The following is a 24,814-nucleotide window of genomic DNA, read 5'->3' as shown; positions in this document are numbered from 1 at the left end:
TCTGAATCTGTTCCCGAATTTCATACCGCCATAAGCTTGTTACCCTTTGGATAAATCTCCAGATTTGTGGGCTCTTCCTTCCCAGATATCTAGTAGTATTTCCAGTTTTTAGCAGGAGCCAATATCATCAATTCTTCTGGTCACTCTACTGCAGCCCAAGGAAGCTAGTCTCCCCAAGGCCCAGCAAAGAGACATTTTCTGATGAGCACCTCTGAGCTGCTGCAGCCCTTGCTAATGTGCAATTTCTCAGTCAGGAAGGCGTTTTGTGTCTGAGACTGACTCAAACAGAAGTTGCTTTGCGCGCGCACACACACACACACACACACACACACACACACACACACACAGAGACACACACACACCCCAGGGTAGGGAAACCGTCATTTTCCTATTCACCCTGTGACATCAGCCACCTTCTCTGTAGCTACAGTTTCTCTTCACTCAAATTAATCCCTGGCGATGAAAAATGAGCCTCTCCCCCACCCCTGCTGCCACCCTTCACCTCACGCCCCCAGAGAAGAGTTTCTTCTTCGTGTGGCGGCCGGTGAAGGTTTTTTTCCAAGTCACATGATCCAGGATGCAGGGGGAGAATCCTTCTTGGAACAGAGATGGGCCCAGACCGACTCAGATGAGGAGAGATAAGGTGTGATGTGGGGAAGGCTATATAAGAATGGACCCAGGGCTCCAGCAAGCATTCAACCCACTGGCCCCTTCTCAAGACACAGCCATGCATGTGCCCGCAGGCTCCGTCACCAGCCACCTGGGAACCTCCAGCCGCGGTTACTTCTATTTCACCACGGCCTCGCTGGCTCTGTGTCTCGTCTTTGCCGTGGTGACCATTATGGTGCTGGTAGTTCAGAAGACGGTAAGTGGACTTCTCTTCTTTGCCTTTCCTTTCTGATTTATGTTCCGTTTTCTCCACAGAGACTTGGGGATAAGCTTAAAAAAAAAAAAAAAAAAAAAAAGCCTGCATCATGTAGAGAAAGGGAGCAGAGAAATGGGAACTTAACCCTTCCAAGTAACATGGCTTTCTGAGAGAAAACTCTGTCAAGCCCTCTTCTCCAACTTTCCAGGCTCACGTGAGCCAAGAGAAGGGAGAGGAGCTATCAGCCTAGAGCAATTAAGATATTTAAAGGTTGCTGATCCAGAGACTGGTATCAAGGAAGGAAGCAATAAGGAGACGTGATAACACACTGGTATCACGTCTTAGGTGTTTTCAGACCAGATTCCAAGGTTCTGTATTCTCAGTCCAAATGTCCCTGAGATTTTGGAGGCTTCATCCAGGGCTAAGAGGTGTTTAAACCAGGAGCTAAGTTTCAGAGGCCAAAACCTGTAAGGGAAGGAAGCAAGAGAGAAAACCAGGGCTCCTCAGAGTTTGGGCATTTCAGCGTTAAAGCTCACAAGACAAATTGAAAACTTCCTTCCAAGCCACTGCTTTGAAGAGCTTAGAGTGTCACAAAAACATAGAGCACAGAGGCAGAACACAAATATTTTTCACACCTGTTCCCTCTGAGACTGCTCAGAATTCTAAAACTACAAGCAATTATGGGTACAACACTGTGGAGTCAAACTGCCTCAGGAAATTTACCCTTTTTTCTTTTTAAAGTAAATGGTAAGATCTGTTGTGAAAACAGACAGATGAAGAAGGAAGCTTCTTCATATTTTAGGAAACTGGTCTTTATAGAGAATCCACCAGCATGTATTTTAAAGAAAATACGGCAGTGATAGTATATATTGAATTTTTAAATTTTGACAGTTTAAAAACTGTACCCCCACCCTGCTACAGTAAGTACATGTCTATCTATTCCTTCAAAGCTCCCATTTTTCATGGTATTACAATCCTGCAGAATTTGTTCTGGTTTCCTTCAGCTGCCTTGGGTTGAATGCTCTTTAACTCATTGATTGCTAAAAAGAATGAAGCTTAAAAGGCTTTGGTATCTGTTTCTCAATCGTCATCAAGCTTTGAAATTTAAATGAAGAACTGAGGCTGCATTAAAGTGAAAGAAAACAGAATTGACAGCATTTGATTTAGATTGTAGGATTTATAATATTCATCATTTAATGCTCTCATCTACATCTACTGGTAATAACACTCTTGAAAATATTCTAGGACCCTTTTTTTCTGTACAGGGTCTATCATTTCTGTAATTCTAATTGTAAGTAAACCAGGAGTGTATTATTTTATAGCAACAGCCGAAGAAAAGAAATCAAAGTGTTCTTTGCAAATTTCTTTAAAGTTTGCAGCTAGAACTGCTATGAGAAAGAAAGGAAGAGAGAAAGAGAGAGAGAGCTGATGGGGATACAGGGTGTGGTGGTAACATGTAAAGCTAGAGAGAACCCCGAAATGGTCCTTATTCAAATCTTAACTTTGGGTTGAATTGAGTCTTTCCATGAAGGAATTGGAGTGGATCTTTCTGCCCCATTTTTGAAAATGTGGAAAATGAGGAACAGAAAGGGGACAGACAAAGGCTTGACCTTAAATTGTCCTGAGAAAGTGGTGCAGTCAAGACTGTCTGACTCTTTATGACCGTCCCCTTTGACAATGTAGATGGCCCCAGAATCACTAAGAAACTTGGTTCCTGCTCTTCTTTTGAGAGTCTTATCTTCTTGGCATCTGCCTTCCTTGACCTACCCTTCTGCTGGGACACGAAAAGATTCACTTCACAATCTGACTGGAGGGTTTCATGTACAGTGATTTCTTGGCCTGAGAAACATCAGCTACTTGCTTAAAAGCACTGTGATATTAAAAGTTAAGTGTTTTACACATATCATTTCCAATAATTTGCTCAGCTATTAACTGTCATAAGAGCTAAGAAGAGAGAGTTATCCCCTTGAGCTTGAGTTATTAGGAAAGGCTTCCAGGAGGAAAACTTTAGGACAGGTTGGCTTTAGGACAGATAAAACTTAAGACAAATGAAGAGATGCTAACAGGACTTCTGGTAAAGAAATCAATGGGAGATAGCCAAGGAACTTAAACTCACATCTCAATTATTAAAAATGAAATGGACTGATGGCCACATTACACTTTTTGTGTGAGGGTAAATAGGAGCAGGGGTGAGAACCACAAGAATGGTTTTATTGGCCCAAGAAGTCACAGTTCTAAATAAAAAGGCACATGTACAGACAACATGTAAAATAAGATTAAGGCATAAATATAATACGTGATGGAAGACAGGCACATAGGGCTACCATGAGACCACAAGTTAAGGAGACAGAACATTTCCCCAGGCAGGTCTAAGAAAGACTTCACCAGAGACTGGAGCTTCACTTTGGCTTAAGAAGCATGTACAGTATCAAACAGGTGAAGGGAAATCAGAGGACAGAGCACCCCTGGCCAATGGAACAGCATGAGAAAAGTGATGGAGAAGAGACGTGTAGGGCATGTAGGAAAATTAATAAAGACTGCTTTGAGATTTGGCCTGAAGCCCAAAAAACTCCAAGGTCAAATTCCTTGGGAGAGGCAAAGAAGGAACTTAGGTTTCAACCTCAAATATCTATTGAGCATCTACTGTGTGCAGGACATTGTTCTAAGCAATGGGTATAGAGCCTTCATCAAAGCCAACAAAATCTCTGCTTTCTTATGGAATCTCTGTTACTTACGGAATTATTGCCTACTGATGTCTTATGTCTCTGGGATGGCTGCATTTTACTTATATTTAAGCCATTATATTTATTTAAAATATTACATTCATGTGCTGTAAGAAAAGTAAATAGTGAACAAAGGAAAAGAAAAGTAGAAATCTCTCACACTCCCCCCATCCAACCACTAATCCCTTTTCCCTGAGATAAGGACCATCAATAGATTCTTCCATGTCCTTCCAGAAATCTACGCATCGACAAATATATAGTACACACGTGTCGTTATAGTAAACTCAAAAATCTGCATCTTGTTACTAACTTGACAGTATATCTTGGAGATCTTTCCAATACATGGGAGTCCAGCTTATTCTTTTGAAGAGTCACATAATATTCTATCATACTTCATATTTCATCTGTGTCTAGTGAAGTATCTTATGTTTTTCTCTAGAAGTTTTGCATCCTGTGTCTGTCTGAAGTCTATCTATGGGATAAATTCCCAGTGATGGGAACAGAGTGTACATTTTTCAATTCTATAAATAATATCAATCAGCTTCCAAAGAGATTGCACCAATACACTGCTCTTGAGGAAGCAAAAGTCCTGCCGACAAAGAGACAGATCTTAATATTAACAGAGAAAGAAAGAAAATGGATTTCTTTTTTTTTTTTTTCTTTCTCCCTGTCTTTTTTTAGGGCTGCACCCACAGCATATGGAAGTTCCCAGGCTAGGGGTCTAATCAGAGCTACAGCTGCCAGCCTACACCACAGCCAAAGCAATGCCAGATCCGAGCCATGTCTGTGACCTCCACCACAGCTCACAGCAACGCCGGATCCTTAACCCACTGAGCGAGGACAGGGATCGAACCCGCAACCTCATGGTTCCTAGTTGGATTCGTTTCCACTGTGCCACGATGGGAACTCCCAGAAAACTGATTTCTTGTTGAGTATCCACAACAGAGTACATGCATATATGTCAGGATGAAATTTCACATAGTTTAAAGCAAAAAGAAAAACAAAATGTCTCATATCTCCTCCAGAGACAAGGGTTATGTAGAGACAGACTATAAAGTTGACACCATTAAGTATTTTCAGTTCAAGCGGCTCTGAGGTCTTCAATCTTGGAGACATCTCTGTTACAAATCAGGAGCCTGGACTTACCCACCCCTGGAGAGATCCTTTTACATTCCACAAGGTTAGAACAGCGGCTCCTTGGGTCTTCTAGGAGACCCTTTCTAGACAGAAGAAAATTGCTGTTTATAAGCAAAGAAAATTGCTGTTTAAAAAAAATTTGTATTTACTAATACCATTCTACTTTCCCCCCAAGAGTGGGGTTTAGGGTTAGTGATTGGTATACGGTTTTATGGTCTGCTTTTCAACCCAGATAAAATATAGGGGTGAACTGAAATGCCCTGTGATACTTCCCTCTATCCAAGTTACTCTTTTCCAATGCATTCAGTTTATCACTCCAAAAAGTCCACTGAAAATCTCCTCTGGGGACAGCCCTGTGCTAGGCTATGAGGGAAGGACTCAAGTGTGTTTCTGAGAATCTCTAAGGTGGAGAGATGAGGCCCAAACACTCAAGAGTTTGAGATTAGGGCAGAATGGCACTGAACCTGAATGTCATAGACCAGAGGAGAGGAAGATAATTTCTGCTTGGGATGAAGGAGAGTTTTGCAGAGGAGCTTAGAAGAGAATCTAAGCCTCCTCTGAGAATTAGAAGGATCCTGTCTTATGCCCAAAGTTTTATTTAAAAATATGTTAAACCTACAGAAAAACAGAATGGTAAGCACTCAAATAACCTTTAATCTAAATTCATTAAATATTAATATCTTGCCATATCTCTGCTCTTTCTATATATGTGAAAGTTGAGTTTCAGGCAGTATGCCCTTTCACCCGCATGTATTTCAGCACCCATCTCCCACTTACTGCAGTGCCGTTATCACAGCAAGAGTGTTAACTCACCTAATATTAAATATAATATATTATAATTACATACAGCCTATATTTTAATTTCCCCCACTTGTTCAAAAATGCCCTCCACACCTGTTGTGCCTGATTTCATTTGTCAATTCAGAATCCGCTCTTAGGTCATAAACATTAGGTTTCATCTGTTTTAATCTAGAATGTTAACTGTTTAAAAGGTGGTCCTGGGAGCTTGTTAGAAATGCAGAACCTCAGGCTCCATTCTAGATCTACTGAATTAAAATTTGCATTGGAGTAAGGGCCCAGGTGATCTATGGGAACACTAAAGTTTGAGAAGCAATGATCTAATAATCTCCTCTGTTCTTTGTTGTTTTTTATAACATTGAGTTTTTCAAAGGGTCCAGGCCAGTTCTGTCCGGGATTTGTCTTAGTGTTTGCTCACAACTGATTATGTTCAGATGAAACATTTCACTTTCTAATGGAGTCTCAGGAGAATTTCCCACACCAGCTTCATCCTGCCCTACCCTAGAGAGGCGACATGGCTTGGCATTAAAGGGCACTGCCTTCCAAGTCAACACACCTGAGTTTGAATCCTTTCCCTGCTATTCATCACCTGTGGGACCTTCTATAATCATTAAGTCACCCCTCCAGGTCTTAGTCCATCACTAACTCTTGGGGTAAAGAGCCAATAAAATAATGCATGTAAACATTTGGCCCCCACTAACTGCTTAATCACGTTAGTTCAAAAATAAGAGAGGCAACCCTGGCAAAGGTCTCCATGGCCCACCTTACAAGACAACGTGAGGCCAGCAAGGAAGGAAATATGGAACTGGCCTGGCATATTCCAAACGTTAGCTGCCTTTGGCCATCTTCAATCAGAAAGGGCATCTTTTGGAGTTCCCGTCATGGCGCAGTGGTTAACGAATCCGACTAGGAACCATGAGGTTGTGGGTTCGGTCCCTGCCCTTGCTCAGTGGGTTAACGATCCGGCGTTGCCCCTGAGCTGTGGTGTAGGTTGCAGACGCGGCTCGGATCCTGCGTTGCTGTGGCTCTGGCCTAGGCTGGTGGCTACAGCTCCGATTCAACCCCTAGCCTGGGAACCTCCATATGCCGCGGGAGTGGCCCAAGAAATAGCAAAAAAAAGACAAAAAAAAAAAAAAAAAATAAAGGGCATCTTTGGCAAAGTACACTTGGGAGCTGATCTCCCTGCACGGCATTGCTTTGTGGAAAGAAGTTAAGTCTTTCGAGGCAAATTATGTACCTCAGTAGGGTTAAGAGGGGAACCAAAATGGCTACCTTTTCAAGTGCCTGCTAATGTGTTAGGTGTACCTTATTGTGTCCACAACGACCCAGTGGAGGGAAAGATTATTAACCTTTAATCACAGGGACTAAAGGAAATGGGAAAACAGAGTCCTCAGCCGGGAAGATGATTGCAACAGGTCATTTCATGTGGGGACAAACAGATTAAACATGATGGTTCCTTCTTCCATACACAGAAACATTGTTGCAGATACCCATCTGACACCCAGAGTCTGAAAAAAAAGAGAAGTACACTTAAGGAAGTGTAGCTGGTTGGTAACCATGGAGATGAAATTTCCTGAGCTACTCAATGGAGCTGAGAATGACAACTTGGGAAGGTCCCTTTGCTTGTGTCTGTGTCTAGCCTATGTCCTACTGACCTCGAAGCCAAATTGCTAAGCAAGGTGGCTCACATTTTCCCAACCAAGACCCAGATCCCCAGGCAAGATCTGGGAAATAATTCTAAGACTGGGAGATGCCTTACTAGAGAGGAGCAGATGGGCTGCCCTTAGCACAGTGCCTAGGACTAAAGAGCCCTCAGAAAATTTTAAGTCATCATCCATTTACACCCTACTTCCCCATCTCCAAATATAAGGACTGCTAGTGGGAGGGGAGAGGGAGGAAGCTTTGCTACCCCTGGCTTCCAAAGACACCGTCTCTGCTGGGCAGTAGAAAGAGCTCTGCAGAACTGCAGTCCAGGATCTGTCACTGACTCATGGATGTCTCAGGTTCCTTGTCTGTATCATTATTTTGATGGACTAAAGGAAGTCTTGGTGCCCCTCTGGCCCTGATTCTCTGATCCTGTCTGGGACCCTGAAGCCAAAGGAAGCTAAGGGGACCTCAGCCCAGGAGCTCTCCAAGACAAGAATAGTCAGTCTCACTTCTGTCCTGGATGCCATGTTCCCTGTGTGAAGGTTTAAGCAACAGGATTCTTTTCTGTACTAAGAGGCTTTGTGGTTGACATCCTCCTGTCTGAAGCCAAGAAACCGAAAGCCCTCAAACGACAGAGCCCCCCGGCCCCAACCCCTTATCCAGATAAATTAGATCTCCTCCCAGATATGATCTATTACAGCCTTGCTACTCAAGGTGTGTTCTGTGTACCAGGAGCACAGGCATCGCCTGGGAGCTTGTCAGAAATACTCTCAGGCTCCACCCACACCTGCTGAATCAGAATTCGCATCTCAACAAGCTCCCCAAGGGATTCGAACACAAGTTAAAGTTCAAGAAGCACTATCTTGAAACACTCTGCCTCTCTCCCCTCCTAGTTCTTGCCACAACTTCTAGTTACATACTTATTTGTATCTTGTACATGACAGCTTTAATGATTGAGCCACAAAATCCACCGGATGCCTTCCAATGACTAACTTAGAACCTGGCGCACACCAGGAGCCCATTCATCAGAGAGTATGAGTCTCTGGTATTTCCCCGAATCCAGCGGTCCTGGGATGGTTCTGCAGGTTTTGCTGCTCCAGCACTCCTTCACTGCCCCTAAATACCTTCCTGGTCAGCCAACAGATGCATCGATCTTATCACCACATCCCAACGGAGATGTTTTCTTCATGTGTGTGTACATCACACTAATCCACAGGCACGCCTGGCAGTAAAATAGGTGTCTATTAAATTGTGAAATGCTGTTTGTTGTCTTGCAGAGGCAACCTAGAGGGGAATTTTGTGACATCAGGTTTTCCTCTGAACTGCATGCGTAACTGAGAGACCACAAATGTACAGCATTGTTTGTTAGCTTAAGAGTTTTCAACTAAAGCAATAAAATTATAGAATATTAGAGCAAAGAGAGAAGGACCTTCCGAGCCAAGTTCATTTCCTTTCCCCTGATGAGCTGAAGCCCCCAAATTTATACCGCCTTCCACCACCTCCAGATCAGTACTCTGCCAGGGCTTTGCCTCAGGAGACTTTCTCAACTCACTACCACCCATGTGGGCTGGAGAAGAGACTCATAAATCAGAAGAAGAGCTGTCAATGGGAGCCAACCCCTAGAGCAACAGGAGAACAAAAGAGGAACTCCAGATGGCCCTAGGTGTTCATGCCACAAACTAAAAAAATAAGAGGCGGGCAGCTGCTAACTTCTTGCTCCAGTAGAGTGTGGGGAGTTGTTTTCATCCATGTAAATGTTCACATCTCTCTAGGTCTTTATCAGTATTTCAGTCCAATGCACTACAAGAGATCCCAACCTGGTCAGGTCAAATGGTGAATAAGACACTTCATTCCCTATTGGCAAGACACCTGAGGGGTGTCTCCAGGCTGAGGTGGGGAGAAGGGGGAGGGGTGGGAAACCTAGTCTCTGAAGAATTTATTCGGGGTGAAGAACTATGCCCATCTGCTTCTGTTGCTTAATTGCTCAGAGCACCTCAGCAAGACCTCCCTCTCATCCCCTTCATGCTATCAGATTTTCTGCTATCAACCTCTCACTTACCCCTGTAAATATTTATGTATATAGTTATGCTTATTATAGAATAAATAATATGAAACATAGTGTGAAAATTAAATATTTATGATTATGTATGTGACATATTTATAAATAGTTAGATAAATAACCAAATATAAACTTGTAATAAATTCATCAGGGCAGGGAGCCAAATTATTTATGGTACCTTCACAGTGCTCAGCATGTAATCATTCTATTAATTCAGAATTTCCAACCACAGGAGAGACAGAAATGTACCTTCCCAGGTATGTTTACAACACACTTTCACTATCTGATGAACCAAACACAGGAAAAAAAAGTCCACGTATATTTATATACTACACTTGATTGTGCTTACGTTAACCAAAGCAGGAAAAAATAACACATGCGGAGGTAAAAAGAAAAGCATTGGACTAAAAGTTGCAGATGCTGTTCCCTGAGCTACCAGAAACTTTTTGCCTTTCAGTCTCTGGCTCCTCGCCTGGGAAATGTGGGCAGTAATTCTCCAGTTGTTTCTGATAAGCAGGGTGTAGAGCAAATGATGAGAAAGCACACTGTAAACTAAGTCGGTGAATCCATGTTTTTTTAAATCTAAGAGTCAGATGGAACATGAATTCAAAATTGCGCAATACTTTGAGGACAACTAAAATGGAAATGAAAAACACGAGCTGTTTCAACCAGATGACTTCCTCACGCTGCTTTTGTTTTTCTCTTTCTTCTCTTCTAGGACTCCATTCCCGACCCACCAGGCAAATTTCACCTTAAAGGAGGTAAGACCTTGGAATTGGGAGCGGCGTGCAGGGACTCATTCACATCATATCACAGGTCATTAGCAATCAGAAACATCATGACAGTGTCCAACAGAAGAGTGAGTGGAGGCAGAGGTGGGGCGGCTCAGGGCTGATGCATCGCCATCCACCTGAGCAGCCCCCCACAAGTTCTCCCACCAGTGAGAATTCTCCCTCTGGCATAGGCTGCCACACTGGTGCAGATGGGAACACAAAGCAGCGTTGTGCTCGGAGCTTAAAATCTGGAGTCAAGCATCCCTGGCCTGGGAACGGAGATCCCACATGAAGCTGCTGCATGCGGGAGGGACCCGAGGGGAAAAAAATCTAGAGTTAAGCAAATGTGGGTATGAATCTTGGCTCTACAACCCACCTGAGACACTCAGTTCCTCATCTATGAAATGGGACAAATAATACCCATCTCATGAAGGGACTGGAGAAACCTATCGGATCTCTCCCGCCGCGTGCGTGGCGTGGTGAGCAGCACAGAGTAATCATTAAGTAACTGGTAACAGCCATAATGCACAAGGAAGTCAAAGGCTTGTGAAACAGACCTCCTCACCACCCATACTTCCTATCATTCAAGTCACTAATGAATGTATTGTCTCTACCAGCCCCAGAGTGGTGACATGCAGTTAACGTGGAAAATGAAAAACTTTGAGATCTGATAAATGTTTGCATTTCCCAGAAAAGGAACAGTAAGATCAAGTGAAATGTCTTGGTCAGGGTCATGCGGAGTCAAACCTAGAACCCAGATGTCCTCCTCTCTAATGCAGCGTCCTTTCAACCCCAGAGCAGTAACCCCATCTCAGTCCTAGAACCTTTAGAACCTAGACAGCAAGCACAGCTGCAAAACCAGAGAACTCAGAGGGGAAAAAAAAAAAGAACAAGAGTGGGTCTTTATAGGCACTTGGATAGAGACAGCAGGGCATCACTGGGACCAGAGGACACAAGTGTCTGGACACAGCTCCCCACACCAACAGCACTCACATCACACTTGGCATTTCCTTCAGGATACCCTTAGCCATGCTTCTGCTGCTGTCTGTCACCCAGAGACTTCAAACGTCAGGGCAAAATCCCCCAGAGCAGCAGTCTGGATCGTTCAAGGCAGACGCATAATTACAGCTTTGTCGACAATAGCTAAACTTTGGCTGGACTTACTTAGCATGTGACCTCCATTCCCATAATGCCTCTGTAGACAGTCACATTAAGGTAAACAGAAGTGTGGCATCCTAGAGGTAAGCAAGCTTTCTTTCTCTGTGAAGGGCCAGACAGTAAACATTTCAGGCTTTGCAGACCATGAGGTCCCTATTGCAAAGAGTCCACTCAGCTGCTGTGGTGCAGAAGCAGCCATCAACTGTGCAAATGAGCAGGCATGGCCCGTCGAACTTCATGCAGAGAATGAGGCGGTGGCCTGGATCTCTTCCACAGACCAGCATTTGTGCCCCCATCATGGAAACAGTAACTGCTTTAGAATCAGAACACGGAGCTTTGCAAAAAGCCAAAGGCACAGAGTAAATGTTCCACAGCTATCCAGGTTTTCCAAGTTTTGAACCGGAACTTTATTTTTCAAGAGGAGGAGGTGGATTTTAAGAACATATAACCTCAATGACAAGGACAGTTTTGATCAGGCAATGTGACCTCAGGCATTCTGGGTCTCAGTTTCTGTACTTTCATCATAGGTCGCCGACCACAGGGGCTCTTTTTCCCAAAACTAACTATACTTCCCTCTGAGAGTGCGTCCCAGCCTACATATTTTTAGTGCTAAAATGTCCTTTCTTTTACAACATGAAGCCGATACAGATGGAAATTAAGTTGGTTTGCCTTCTGTCAGTTTTGTTGCCGTTGTTTCAATGGTCACAAAAGGGAAAATAATAAGCTGCCCGTTCTATGCTGGCCACTGAATTTGCATTTTGGCCCAAGTATTTTTGGTCCATAAAATCCAAAATTTTGGGAGTCATGGACTAGATAATTTATCAGATCACTTCTGATATGGGTCATCACTGTGGACCTCAGAACACAAACTAATCCGAAACCAACCTCAGCTCACAACTCGATGTTTTTGCAACCAGAAAAAAAATGCTAATCATTTTCACTAGGGCCATGAAACTTCTGTGAAAGTGCTTCCTGCACTTCCTTTGGGTTGATCTTAGCCTCTATCCCGTAAGTGAGCAACATGGGGATTAGCATTCCCATTTTGTAGATAATGAGCTGAGGCCCAAGGAATCAAGGTGACTGGCCTAAGGTCATCTAGGGAGTTGATGGCAGGGCAGGGATCAGAATCCAGGGCTGCTCTCTAGCCCCGGTGACCTGCTGTGCATGGCCCCTGGCTTTCTCCTGCTTTTAATGCTCAAGCTTCCACTCCTCTCAGCTTGGCAAACTACAGACACAGCAGTAGGGCGAGGTGCAAAGAAAACCACCTTGGAGCAAGACCTGGGCTCCAGAACTGACCTTCACACCAGCAGGCTGTGTTTCTCTGGGCAAGTCTTTCCTCCTGTTTGGGCCTTGCCAGCAATATACTAAATGAAGTGGAAAGGTCTTTCCAGCTTTGGTGCTTTATGATACTCTAACCTTTCACTCATACGGGAATACAGAAGAAAAAAGTCCAAAAAGAGTATTTCTAACAATCTTGAGAAAGTCTGCAGCCACAGTCTCCTCCCCACTGCGAGTCCCTGTTAAATAGGGACGAGCAGCAAACTCCCTTTTGAAAAGCCACTGCAAGACACTCCAGGCAGAGGGGAAACGTCTTCCAGAAACTCCAGGGAGGACACCCAGGGGAGGTACATGGTTTGCCACTCAGGTTGCCAAGAGCAGAAGCCAGACACCTTCCAGGGAGCCCTCTGCTACCAGCTGATGGAAACTATCCCCCGTCAGCAGGAAGCCAGCAGCAGCCCAAAGCCTGGAAAGCAGGGCCATATACACATCCCACAGCAGTGAAACACAGGATGACACTTAGCTGCAGGGAAACCACAGAAAACCAAGCCTTTGAAAGGATGTCTGAGTCCCAACAAAGCTGCCCCTTCCCACAGGCCAGGAGACTTGTCGCCAGCAGACTGCCGCCTCACACCCACTCCACTGTGCTGCCAGGACCCATCCAGGGGCTCAGTCGGGACTGTGGGCAGGAAGAGCACTGAGAAAGGACCTATCCCTCTCCTCTTCCCTAGAAAATGGAGTCACTAAGGACTCCTGCACAGAGCCGCTACACGGGGGGACAGCAAATATGAGCCCTGGCTGAGCCTATGTCCTTGGACACAGGGTCCAGGAGGGCTGGAAGACAGAGGCCTGTGCTGCTTCTCATCACTTCTTGTTCCAGTTTCCTGCCTCTGCCTCATTTTGAATCTCACGTGTGCCCGGGTATGTGCCTTGTTTGCCCAAACCCCTGAACATAGACCCCCTATTATGCCTGACTTGCCCAGAGTTCCAGAAGCACCACACACTGGTGTCTAGCAAAGTGGACAGCAGGGTTTGGGGTGTGTGGAGAAGCTGGCAGGGCTGTCCCGTCCGTCATGGAGGATGATGCAGAAGTGAGTTTTGGGGCCCACCAGGCCTTCGAGGCCTCTGCGCTCCAGCCACCGGGGCTTTCTCAGGGACCATGTTCCTCCCTGGGCGTCAGCTCTCCGCCATGCATACTGACCCACTCTCCCTCTCACCTTTTTTATGTCCTCTTTCTGTTCTCACCACCCCATCACTTCCCCTCGCAAACTCTGCTGAAATTCAAATTCTACTGACTTTATTGCAAAATGAGTTTGGTCGCCTTGGTCTCAGCCCCAGGACTTCCCAACATCCCAACAACCAATTATCAGTTCTTACCTGCATGAGGGGAATTCTGTAGACAGCTTTCAAATCAGTTTTTCTTTTATTCCCTTACGAGGCATGTGTAAGGAAGGATCTGGTGGAGTGAAAACCACAAACACGGATGGGGCAACTCACTCGGTGCCAAGCACTGGGCTGAGTGCTTGGTGATTCACTCATGCAGTCTCACAACAAGCCCTGAGGATAATTATCAGTTCTAGTTTATAAGCAGGGAAACCCGAGCACAGAGAGGTTTACTGACTTGCTAACAAAATCCAGGCTGATCTGCCCTGGAGCCCTTTGGCTTAACCTGGACCTTAAGGTCAGGTAATTCTTCCTGCCAGGGCTCCTCCTGGTGCCCCAGGCTAGGAATCCTTCCAAGGCCCTTGATCACTAGCTCGGCACCTGCTCCTGCAGCTGTCTGTCTTCCTGTCACTGCAGCACTCTCTCTGCTGAGGAGCTCTGGACAGAGAGGGTCACTAGGGCAACCACGGAGCAGTGGGGCCCAAAGGGCCATGAGCAGGGGATCTGAGGCTAAGTTCAGGCCCCAGCTTTGCGGCTGAGGAGTCATGAGACCTGGTGTGATTCCCTGCTCCCTAGAGCCTGCCAGGTAGAAGAGTCTGTCTTTCCTGGGAAGGTCAAGTGGCCCCCAGCATCCAGAGGTCTCTGGAGGCCCTGAGGAAGTGGAAACGGTGGGCAGACCATGTGAAGGGGTCTCGAACCCCTTCTGAGCATCCCCTGCCCTCACATGGAATCGGTCTCCTGCTGAAGATGAGGTACAAAATGCAGAGAACTGGGCTAAACTCTGTGATACCTAGATTCCAGCCCTGGGACTTCGTCTCCAGGGCTGGAATTTCCTGTTGTTGAAAATACCAGAAGTGAGGGGGACAAACCAGCTGACCTGTCCTGGCGTGGATTTTGCTCTGGATATAACATTCCACGAATGAAACAAATAGGATTAGGATTTTTGACCATTTTACCAGTCTAACAATTTACAATTTGTGCAGGCTCCCCTCCTTCCCACTCCTCCTACTAAAAAGAAAACATAGCTGTTAAAAGAGATCGAGTAAGGCGGGCTCTCTAACTAACTAAGGAGCCCCCCCACTCCAAGGGAACAATACAAGCTACCCACTGAAGGCAGTGAAACCAAACCAAGGATCAGGCTACTCACCAAACCCCGCTATCCCTGATGTCGACGAGCTGTGGTGGCAGCACCACCATGACACGACACTGGTGGCAGAAGAGGCAGGTAGAGAAGCTGCAGCCCCCTCCCCGAGAAAGACTGAAAATAGCAGAGACCTCACTTCTTTCAGACGGACTTGTCTGGATCTTAGCTTCCCCAATCCACCAGCTGTTGTAGTTTTTCCCACAGCAGCAGGGGTACTCCTGCTCAGGGGATAACTGCTTTTCAGACAATCACAGGCCTCAAAGAGCTTATCTGCTGCTCCATTTACTTTAAACCTGCTCACTCAAAACTCACACTTAAACTGTCTTTTTCTTAAGGCAGAGCCAACAGGTATCAGAAATCTCTGTATAAGAAATAAACTAGAAAATGGGCCACTGAGAATAAGGTAGAACAGGGGGCCACCCAGAGTGCTAGAGCCATGTAATGTGTACCTAATCCCTACCCCTCACCCCTCATCATCACGAGGAAAGAGGGGAGGGAGGAATAGATGGGGTGGGGTCGAGGGGAGACAGGAGGGGAGGGGAGGAAAAGGAAAAAACTTCAGATCACTGAGAAACATTACAATTTATACTCAGATTTAGCACATACAAATCACAAGTCTCTAAATCCAGAGGAAAAAAAATTCTCATCTTTCAAATACTTTGGAGAAGGGGGAAGAAAGAAAGAGAGAAGTAGTGGAAGGAGGGAGGAGCAGAGGGAAGAAGGGAAAGAGGGAGGGAAAGCAGGCCAGTTCCTCAAACTGGCTTCATCACGTATTTCACCCAAGCTCTCTGGACACTACACGTGTTGGCTTAAATGCCTACAAGCCGAGCAGTGCAAGCTCGGGGCCAGGCCATGGGAGCCAACCATCACGCAGTGGACTCTGGATGATGGACACAACCTCTCTGTTACACATTATCCCACTTAATCCTCCTGGTAACTTTCCAAGAGAGGTTATTATTACCCCCACTTTTGAGAGCATCCAAAGAGGCTGAGTCATTTGTGCAAAGCCACACAACTCAGTAAGTAGCAGAGGAAGAATCTGAACCCAAGCCTACTTTTCAAAGTATGCAGGCATACTTCCATATCTAAATAGCTAGGAGGTGTATCTTAAAGTTATCTGAAACATGAACAGGTTTCAACATATGACTCCAAATGCACCTCACCTTATAAATTAGACTTTAAAGGTGCTTCTTAAATACCCCCGCCATATCATCAATTCAATTTGCATTTAGTATAAATGAAATGTGAGGAAATACTCATAGAGTCACATAGTTTTATCTTACATACAGTAACAGATCAGGATTGAAAAGACCCCCCAAATCCTAAGTAACCTTTAGGGGATTCAAATGAATTTCAACTTGATCTCAATTTGACTTTCCCTGTGTTTAACACTGAGCATGCTGGACTGGCTATTACCCAAATGCTCTCTGTAAATCCACAGTCACCTGGCTGTCCTTTGTTTAACAAACAGCCCATCCTGGAGTTTCTCCATCACTAGCTAGCCTGGTGACATCAAGGAAACGGTCAAATTGAAGCCAGCTGAAATGACCTTTACCTTAAAGATTCATTTTGATTCAAAACTTGACTGATAATGGAGAGACTCCCCCTCGTTGTCACTAGTAGGGCTCTCCTAGCTATTTTCCTAAAGGAACAAAACTAACAAGCCAGAACATGGTACATGCAGAGTCATTAGGATAATTCCTCTCCTTCTCGGAAGGGTTAACATATTTTCAACAGGTACAAGGAGGATCCTTCACACATCAGATGGCCTCAAGCACTTAGGTACACAACTGAGAAACTCCAACCCATCAGATAGTCCCATAAACTTTGGTTAAATGGGCATTTTATCAGCCAGATCACTCTGCTAAGCAGCATTGCTAAGCTGTGCCACTGTAACAACCAGGGAAGGGGAGCAGGGGAGCTACCATGTGCTAGTCGTCTCCTCTAAGCCATGCGCTGTACCGGCCACTTGACATCCACAATCCCACTGCATCCTTGCAACATCCATACGTTTGGGTTGACTGTTACCATCCCCGCTTTGCGGATGCAGGAACTGAGGGTCAGGAAGGGGAAGTGACAGGTCTGAAGCTAAAAGCCCTGACCAGAACCCAGGTGCTCTCTTTGAGATGCTCTGCATCTGTTTTGCCCTGCTATCAGCCTAGGTGTCTGGCACTCAGATCCCATACAATCTGGCTGGAATGGTAGTCTGTTTTGCCCCCTTGGGCACTGTTGCATCTTAATGGAAGCCTGACTGCCTTTGACTTACGACTCAGTGGGGTTCAGCACAGTGGCCTGAAGTCACCCCTGAAGTCACCTGCCAGTGCTCTCCCAGGCTACTTTTTCCCAGCACCTTCCCCTCTCTGGGCAGTTTTTTAGTCCAGAGTGAATGGGGCTGCAAACCCACTTCTTCCTATATTTAACCCTCCCTGCTCCACGGGAAGACCAAAAATAGGAGTCAGAGCGCTGGACTAGGAGTTAGGAACTCTGTGCTCTGAACCCAGATGTGCCACTAACCTACTGTCATGTTTTGAGCCAGACCTTCGGACCCTCTGGGTTCAGTCTCCGCACCCATGAATCCAGGGTCATGGTTAACTTCGCATCTAATGGCCCTATCTAATACTGTGAGGTCTAATATTTTGAGATCTCATGGTGGATTCCAGTCCTCATGTTGCCATTGATCTGACCTCTAGAACATGACCCTTTCAACCACCTGAAGCAACTCTTTCTCTCTACCTCTGCTTTCTGTGCACCTGGCCAAGAGGGTTTCTCCTCAGGCTTCCAAACAAAGCCCAGAAAGTTCCCTCTAGAGGAAGCCAGAGCTTGGAAAAACAGCTTACGAAGCTTGCCTATCTGAAGGCCTTGGTCCTCAAGGGAATTCACAGAGTACTCAAACCGCCCCCATGGAAGTAAGGAGTCCTTGGCTCTGGCTCTGCCTCTGTCACTGACTCCTGGGGACAGACTAGGACAAGTCTGCTGTGGGGGTAATGTTGGGGAGCACATGCTATGCAGTTACCAAGCCCAGACCAGATGACTTCTACGCGAACTTTCATTTCTATCGACCATAAAAATCCTTATGGAATCAGAACAAGTTATTTCTCGTTCCTGTCTCATAACCAGAAAGAAAGGTGTATCATGGACTCACAGACTCAAGCCTCCTGGCTGATGACCCATGAAACATTCATCTAGGTCTTAACCAGAGCCTCAGGACCCTCAAACCAACCTGACGAATCTTTGAACAGCACTAATGGGTCAAGTATTTGAGCCGCCAGCCCTGTGACTTACAGTGTGATTTGCATGTCCTTAGTGAGGGTCCTCCCACTGCCTCACCTGAGAAATGGGGACAAAAGCAGTGTGGGTATTATCAGAGTGCATCGTCTCCTTAAAGGTTACGGAGCCTTAGGGTTTGGGCTCCACGAGCAGCTGTCTGTCTTCCTGCCAACAGCCTTGTCAGATGTTAAAGGTCAGCAATGTTTCCTTCTCTGGGCTCCTCTCCAAGTTCAGCAGCCCCATTCCACCACTAGCCTCCCTGGTGCCTTGGTTCCCCAGCCCGCCCCACTAGCCAGCTCTAGCAATGTCATTCTTCGAGGGAGTGGCCTGTGTTTTTCCCTTCTCTTGAAACCTTCTAAAAGATTCTTTAAGAAAAACTAAGATACATCATGCCATTTGACTTCAGGAAATGCAGATGCTTCAAAATAAGGGTGTTTTTTTTTTTTTTTCCATCCTTGGGTTTCTCAGAATTACAACTGAGGTCAACCCAGCAAACGTGTAAAGACCAAAGGGGAAAGGAAAAAAGAACCTACATGTGTGAGAGGCAAACACAGGCTTGTACTTCTACAGCCACCTGTTTACAGAAACTCACCTGACAGATGCCACCACAAGTGACCTGGTGTTGAAGGGGTCTCTGGCCATTGAATAGAATCTATTCTTGATGGGATGTGCTGGCCTCAGACAAGAGCATGAATCTTAACCTTTTGTTTAATCTAACCGAACCTGCAGAACCAATGGGAGGATAAAGCCAGGTGTTATTCCAGCACAGAAGGGAAAGGCAAGCCAAGCATGCATATTCATCTCACTGGAGCCATAGAACACACCCGACATCCACAGAGGAAAGTGAGAAAGATAGACTAGATGATCCAATTCAACAAACATTTACAGAACGCCTTCTGAGCCAGCAGTGGGGATATGTAAACAGTAGTCCCTGCCCTGAGGGGTCAGGGTCTAGTGGAGGAGGCAAAGAGGCAAACAGAGGGAGGGAGTAAAAGGTTTCCCAGAGGAGATGGCCACCAGGCTGTGCCTAAAACAACAAATAACGTGCCAGTGAAGATTCCAGGTGGAACAGAAAACCAACACGGTATGTTTGAGGGCACCCCAAGCCCCCAAACTACAGGATAGAGGTAAAAAAATCCACTCAGAGAGTTCCCGATGTGGCACAACAGGACGTCCTGGGAGCACTGGGATGCAGGTTCAATCCCCCGCCCAGGATTTGGCTTTGCCACAGCTGCAGCTTAGGTCAAAACTATTTGAATCTGATCCCTGGCTCGGGAACTCCACATGCCATGGGGAGGCCAAAAAAGGGAAGAAAAAAAAAAATGTAGGCATTATTGTCAAACAGCCTGGCTTTGAATCTCCACTCTAACGCTGAATAGATGTGTAAATGTGAATAAGACATCTAACTTCTTAAAGCCTCAGTTTCCTTATGTACAAGAGAGAACTCATTTTAGTCCCTTTCTCATGAGGTGATTGTGAAAATTAAGTAAAATAATGCATGTAACATGCTTAGCAGACTACCAAGAAAATAGCCATCAGTTAATATGTATCAGCTATTATTTTATGATTATTACTAGTACTACCAGAACTACTACTACTACTACTACCATTGGGACAGAGAGGACAAGGGAATGAGAGGGGAGGGGGAGGGATGAGACTGCAAAATTCAGCAGGAGTTAGAACACAAGGGAACTTGAATGTCATGTGGAAGAGCTTAGCCCTGATCCTGCAGCACAGTAGTATCAGAAAGGGGTTCCAAGCAGAGCAGAGAGGCAGCCAGATGCACCTCTCTCTGATTCCTTCCGACTGGATGTGCCACACCCCGAAAAGAGAAGGCTGGGCCGGGGGACTCCCTCCCAGTAGGCACAGCACATTTAAGAATGTGCAGCCCTCACTGTTGTGACTGTACACACCTAGGAGTGTGGGCTACAGGCCAAAACAGGCAGAACAAGAACGCTAGTTGGAGGTGAGTGAGAGTTGGGATCAAAACAAGGCAGCTGGCCTACCAGCCCTCCTCCTCCAAGAGACGCTTAGACCAGAGCCTCTTTATGCCCTGAGGGCAGATAAGGATGAAAACCACCCCCTGCTTCTGCTGGGGGTGCCTCTAGCAGTGAGCCTGTTCAGACAGCAGAGGGAACTCTTCACTTAATTTTCAACCACTCCAAGTCCCCTATCCTGCTGTAGGAAAGCCAGGAGGGATTTTTCTCAGGCCTGGACAGAGAAGGCAACCAGGAAGATTGTGAGTCCAACAGATACTACTGGAAGATCCAGTGAACAAGCACACTAAGATGTGGCCGTTTCAACTGAATGGATCTATGACTGCCTAGTCTCTGATGAATGGAATGAATGCTCACTTTTTGTGACACCATCAAAAAGAAGCCACTGTCAGGTCTTAGATCTCCCAGTTTTACAGACAGGGAAACCAAGGCCCAAAGAGGAGAAAAAAAATCACCAGAATAAGCCAAATTCATGAGTCATTGCAGGAAATGTATAACTTGGTCCTTTGCAGACAAAATAGTTATTATAATAAGAAACTAAGCTGCCATCACCAGGGAATATATTACAAATATTTCTATTTCTTAAATGCCACCACGACATAAACATTGTCTTTTTTCCCTGCCCAGGAAGCTCCAGATAGCAGGCTCCCTGCTTAGATCTTTTTAATCCCATATCCTCTTAAAGTTGAGCTCTGGGATGGGTTTATCTCCCCTGACTGGCAAAATGAATGGCCTTGAGAAAAAAACCTGGTCTCTGGAATCAGACAGACATGGGGATGAATCTCAGGATTTCTACCAATGTGCACGACCTTTTATCACTGACCATGTCTGGGAACCAAGATTAGCCTTTGCAGAGTTTTTTTGAGAATTAATTAGCTGAAATACAAAAAAGTACACAAACGAGTATCTGGTGCACTTGAAGGATGACGATAATTACCATCAGTATTAGTGTTCTAACTACCACAGCCTGGCTTAGTAACATAAGACAATGTACTTAATCTGTCTGGTCCCCAGGCTTTTTGTCCATCTCTCAAAGGGATTTAACAATACCTCTCTCATGGAGTTGTTGCAAAGATCAAGTGAGCCGAAATATATGAAGTGACAAGAATCACACCTGAATAATATAGGAAGTCAGGCCACAACTGTTTCCTTCTAGCAACTTCCAGTCTTTGGTAAAAGCCTAAATAGAAGCAATCAATTAAATATATATGTGGTACTTTATGGGAAAATGAGAAATAAACAAAGTTTCCGTTTGCTGTCTCCAGCTCCCAGAGCAGAGAAAGACATTTAATATATGATTTTCTTTCTAGGGAACTGCTCAGAGGACATTTATGTATCCTGGAAAGGGCTCCGTTCAAGAAGTCATGGGCCTACCTCCAAGGTCAGTAACTAAATCCAGGAACCCCAACCGTGTGAGGGACATGTCCTGTGGCCTTTCTGAAATGTCTAAGCCAGAGGTACAAGTAGAATCCCACAGCCAAATGTGACATGCAGATGTGTTTTGTTTGGCCTGTATGGTAATTTTTATACTTTGAGTATAAGTGCCTTAAAGGGAAAAGAGAGATGTTACTCTAAAGCTACAAATTCCTGCTTCCTCAGCCTCATTCACTCCTGTAAGCGTGCCTCCCTGGCCTCTGCAGGCATCGGTGCCCGGCCCCCCACTGCTCTTCATGCATCTGTCCACAGGCTGCAGGCATAGTGGATGGAACCTGTCCTCATGCAAGGGAAGTAGGCTCCTAATCTCTGCCTCCATTAAGTTATTCACAAGGGAACCACAAAACTGCTTTGTGCCCAGACTGACAGCTTAATGAACACGTTGGCACAGGGCCTATTTGCATATTGCAGCATGCTTCAGGTAAGAGGCCTCTTATAAATGAAATAATAAGAGGCATTTACACTGGGAAAGATGAGGTACAGAGGAGACGGCCAAGTTTCTCTGAAATAGCCATTCTGCTCATTTAAAAAATTCAATTTTGCTGTTAGATTAGTTCTCATTCTTCAGTTGAACTGCAGTGAGGTTTAAAGGGAAGCAATTAAAATGAACGTGCCAGCTTTCCGATTCTGAAAGACATTCTGGCCAATCAGTGCTGATTTTCACTTGCTAGGACTCAGAGACTTGGCTTCTGACACCCACATGTTAGCTGAGAGGGTCTGCTAATTCTCTGCTTTTCTATAAATCCCATCTGGAGGAGTCTCTTAATGTGCACTGGAGATTATGTTTGGCTCCACGATTATGTTTGGCTGCCCTCTTGAAGTTTAAAGAGAGGGAGACATTTAAAAATTCTGACAATGAATAGCTAAAGGACACGTCTTAATGTGAAAGTTAACAGACTGAGATTCTCCTGGAACTTCCGATGCCTAAACTGATTACTAACGGAACAAACTGAATGTTTTATCTCTGATACTTTGTGCAATGCCTACCGAATAATAGTCCCCATTGACCAAAAACATTCATTGATTGACTGAGTAAATTAACATTATAGATCAGAATGCATGGAGAATACAATCCAGGAGCTTATCATCTGAAAAGGAAAAATAAATGACAATTATAATAACAGAATAATATAACAACTAAGTGGAAAACAATTCTGTAGGAGGTAGAGGTCTCGCACCATGTGCGTTCTGACCCTCCAGCTTTATGCATCAGAGATCAGGAAAAGGGGCGGTCTTGCACCTGCGCCTGAGGACTAAGTAGCACTTAGGAGTAACACAGAAGATATGCCAGATGGCTGAAACAGCAGGTGGTATTACAGAAAACATGGGGTGTGAATGGGAAGCCTTACATAAAGACCCCAAATTTCCCAATCGGCATCTGAAATTTGCCTAATAATTCAGCGGTTCTTCTGTCCTTCTCTTTCCAGTGTCAAAGCATATAAACAAAACCAAGTTGTCTTGGAACAAAGACGGCATCATCCATGGAGTCCGCTATCATGATGGGAACCTGGTGATCCAGTTCCCTGGTTGGTACTTCATTATTTGCCAACTGCAGTTTCTTGTGAAATGCCCGGAACATTCTGTTGACCTGAAGTTGGAGCTTCTTATCAATGAAAATGTCAAAAAGCAGACACTGGTGACAGTGTGTGAGTCTGGGGTGCAAACCAAAAGCATATACCAGAACCTCTCTCAATTCTTGCTGGAGCACCTCCAGGTCAATACCACCATATCAGTCAACGTGGATAAATTCCAGTACGTGAATACAAACACCTTTCCTCTTGAGAATGTGTTGTCCATCTTCTTATACAGCAGCTCAGACTGAAGCATCTCTCCTGACTTTCGGGAAGAAAGCAACGCTCTACCACACAGCACTTCATCCATCCAGACACTTGGGGAAAAAAGCAAACTTTAGACCCAGACTGAAACCACAAAGGGAATTACATAGTACACTTCTCCTTCTGTCTCTTGGGAAGATACAGCTCCAGGTTAAAAAAGAAAGAGTTCTGTGTGAAGTCTCTTTCAGATAGAAGACAGGGAAGCCATGTGGTGAGCTGGACAGAGCCCCACATGGGAATCAGAAGGGATGGACTCAGGCCCAGCCCTGCCGCTAACTCACTGTATGATCTGGAGCTGGGCCTCTCCCTCCCTGGAACTCAGGACCCATGCCTGAAAAATCAAGGGACAGGGCCTGAATCTGTCCAAAGTCTCTTGCATCTCAGAAGACCAGGCTTTCTTGTCACAGACCTGCGAACTAAGATTCCAGCACTGTTCTCAAAGACCCAACCAAAAGAAAGCCCCCATCCCCCACTGGGATAAACCAGGTATTAGTAATATCTGTCTGCATGTCTCCTCAGCCGAGCCAGGCTCTGGGGACACAATGACAAATGGTGTGAACTGTAGGATCTAAGATGCATAAAACTGACCATCCTGAATCTCATACCTCCGGGATATTTGGAAAACCATCTGACCAGCCTTGATTCCACTCAAGTTAAGACTGACAGTATGTTAACGACAGCTTTTGTTTCCTGTCAGCAAAGGGCCACGAATTCAGCAAGCACTCAATCAGTGTGCTGCCGTCAAGGTGATCAGTCATTTGGTCAGAGAAGAGCTGCTGCCATCACCCACATAACCTCTTTCTGTTCCCAGCTTCAGACACTGCTCAGGAAACCATTGCTGTGGAGCGTTTTTAAGCCCCACGGCACTGCCAATAGACAGGGGTGACTCTGGAAATGGGGAGAAGGACTTCGGAGTGCTGGCCACCTCCTCTCCTGACTTGGGAAGCTGAGACACTGCAGCCTATGTTCACATTTGTCTTCGAAGAAGCACTGTTTGTTTGAGAGAAGGACCACTGACTTGAAATAGAAGCTCCTATGGTTTTGCTTCAGAAGGAAAAGGGACCTTTAACTGCTATGCAAAAGAATGAGTGAGCAAAATTTGCATTTTCCTCAAACAGAGGAGAGAAAAGAAAGGAGCCAGAACTCAGGAAAGTTTGTCAGAGAAAGACTAGCAAAGACTTCAAAGGAGAAAAAAAGATGGTATGAATGAGAGGGCTTTGGGAGGAAAAAAAAAATGGCTCAGGGAGAGACTGCAGTCATTTGCTGAGCAGGGCACTATGTCGACCCTCTTAGGTCTCTGCTGTGAAATATGAGTA

At 45.3% G+C, this 24,814-nt stretch overlaps 1 protein-coding gene across 1 annotated transcript; it reads left to right on the top strand.

The window, feature by feature from the left end:
- On the top strand, positions 671-23,485 carry TNFSF8 (TNF superfamily member 8). Its single transcript, NM_001025219.1, is given in 5 exon segments — positions 671-865; positions 9,948-9,990; positions 21,540-21,556; positions 21,559-21,610; positions 23,091-23,485. Coding segments are annotated over 5 exon segments (702 nt in total).

This window comes from Sus scrofa, chromosome 1 (assembly GCF_000003025.6).
Source record: "Sus scrofa isolate TJ Tabasco breed Duroc chromosome 1, Sscrofa11.1, whole genome shotgun sequence".
NCBI classification, from domain to species: Eukaryota; Metazoa; Chordata; class Mammalia; order Artiodactyla; family Suidae; genus Sus; species Sus scrofa.
Note: the sequence above shows the minus strand (reverse complement) of the source record. Positions and strands in the feature narration are given on the sequence as shown.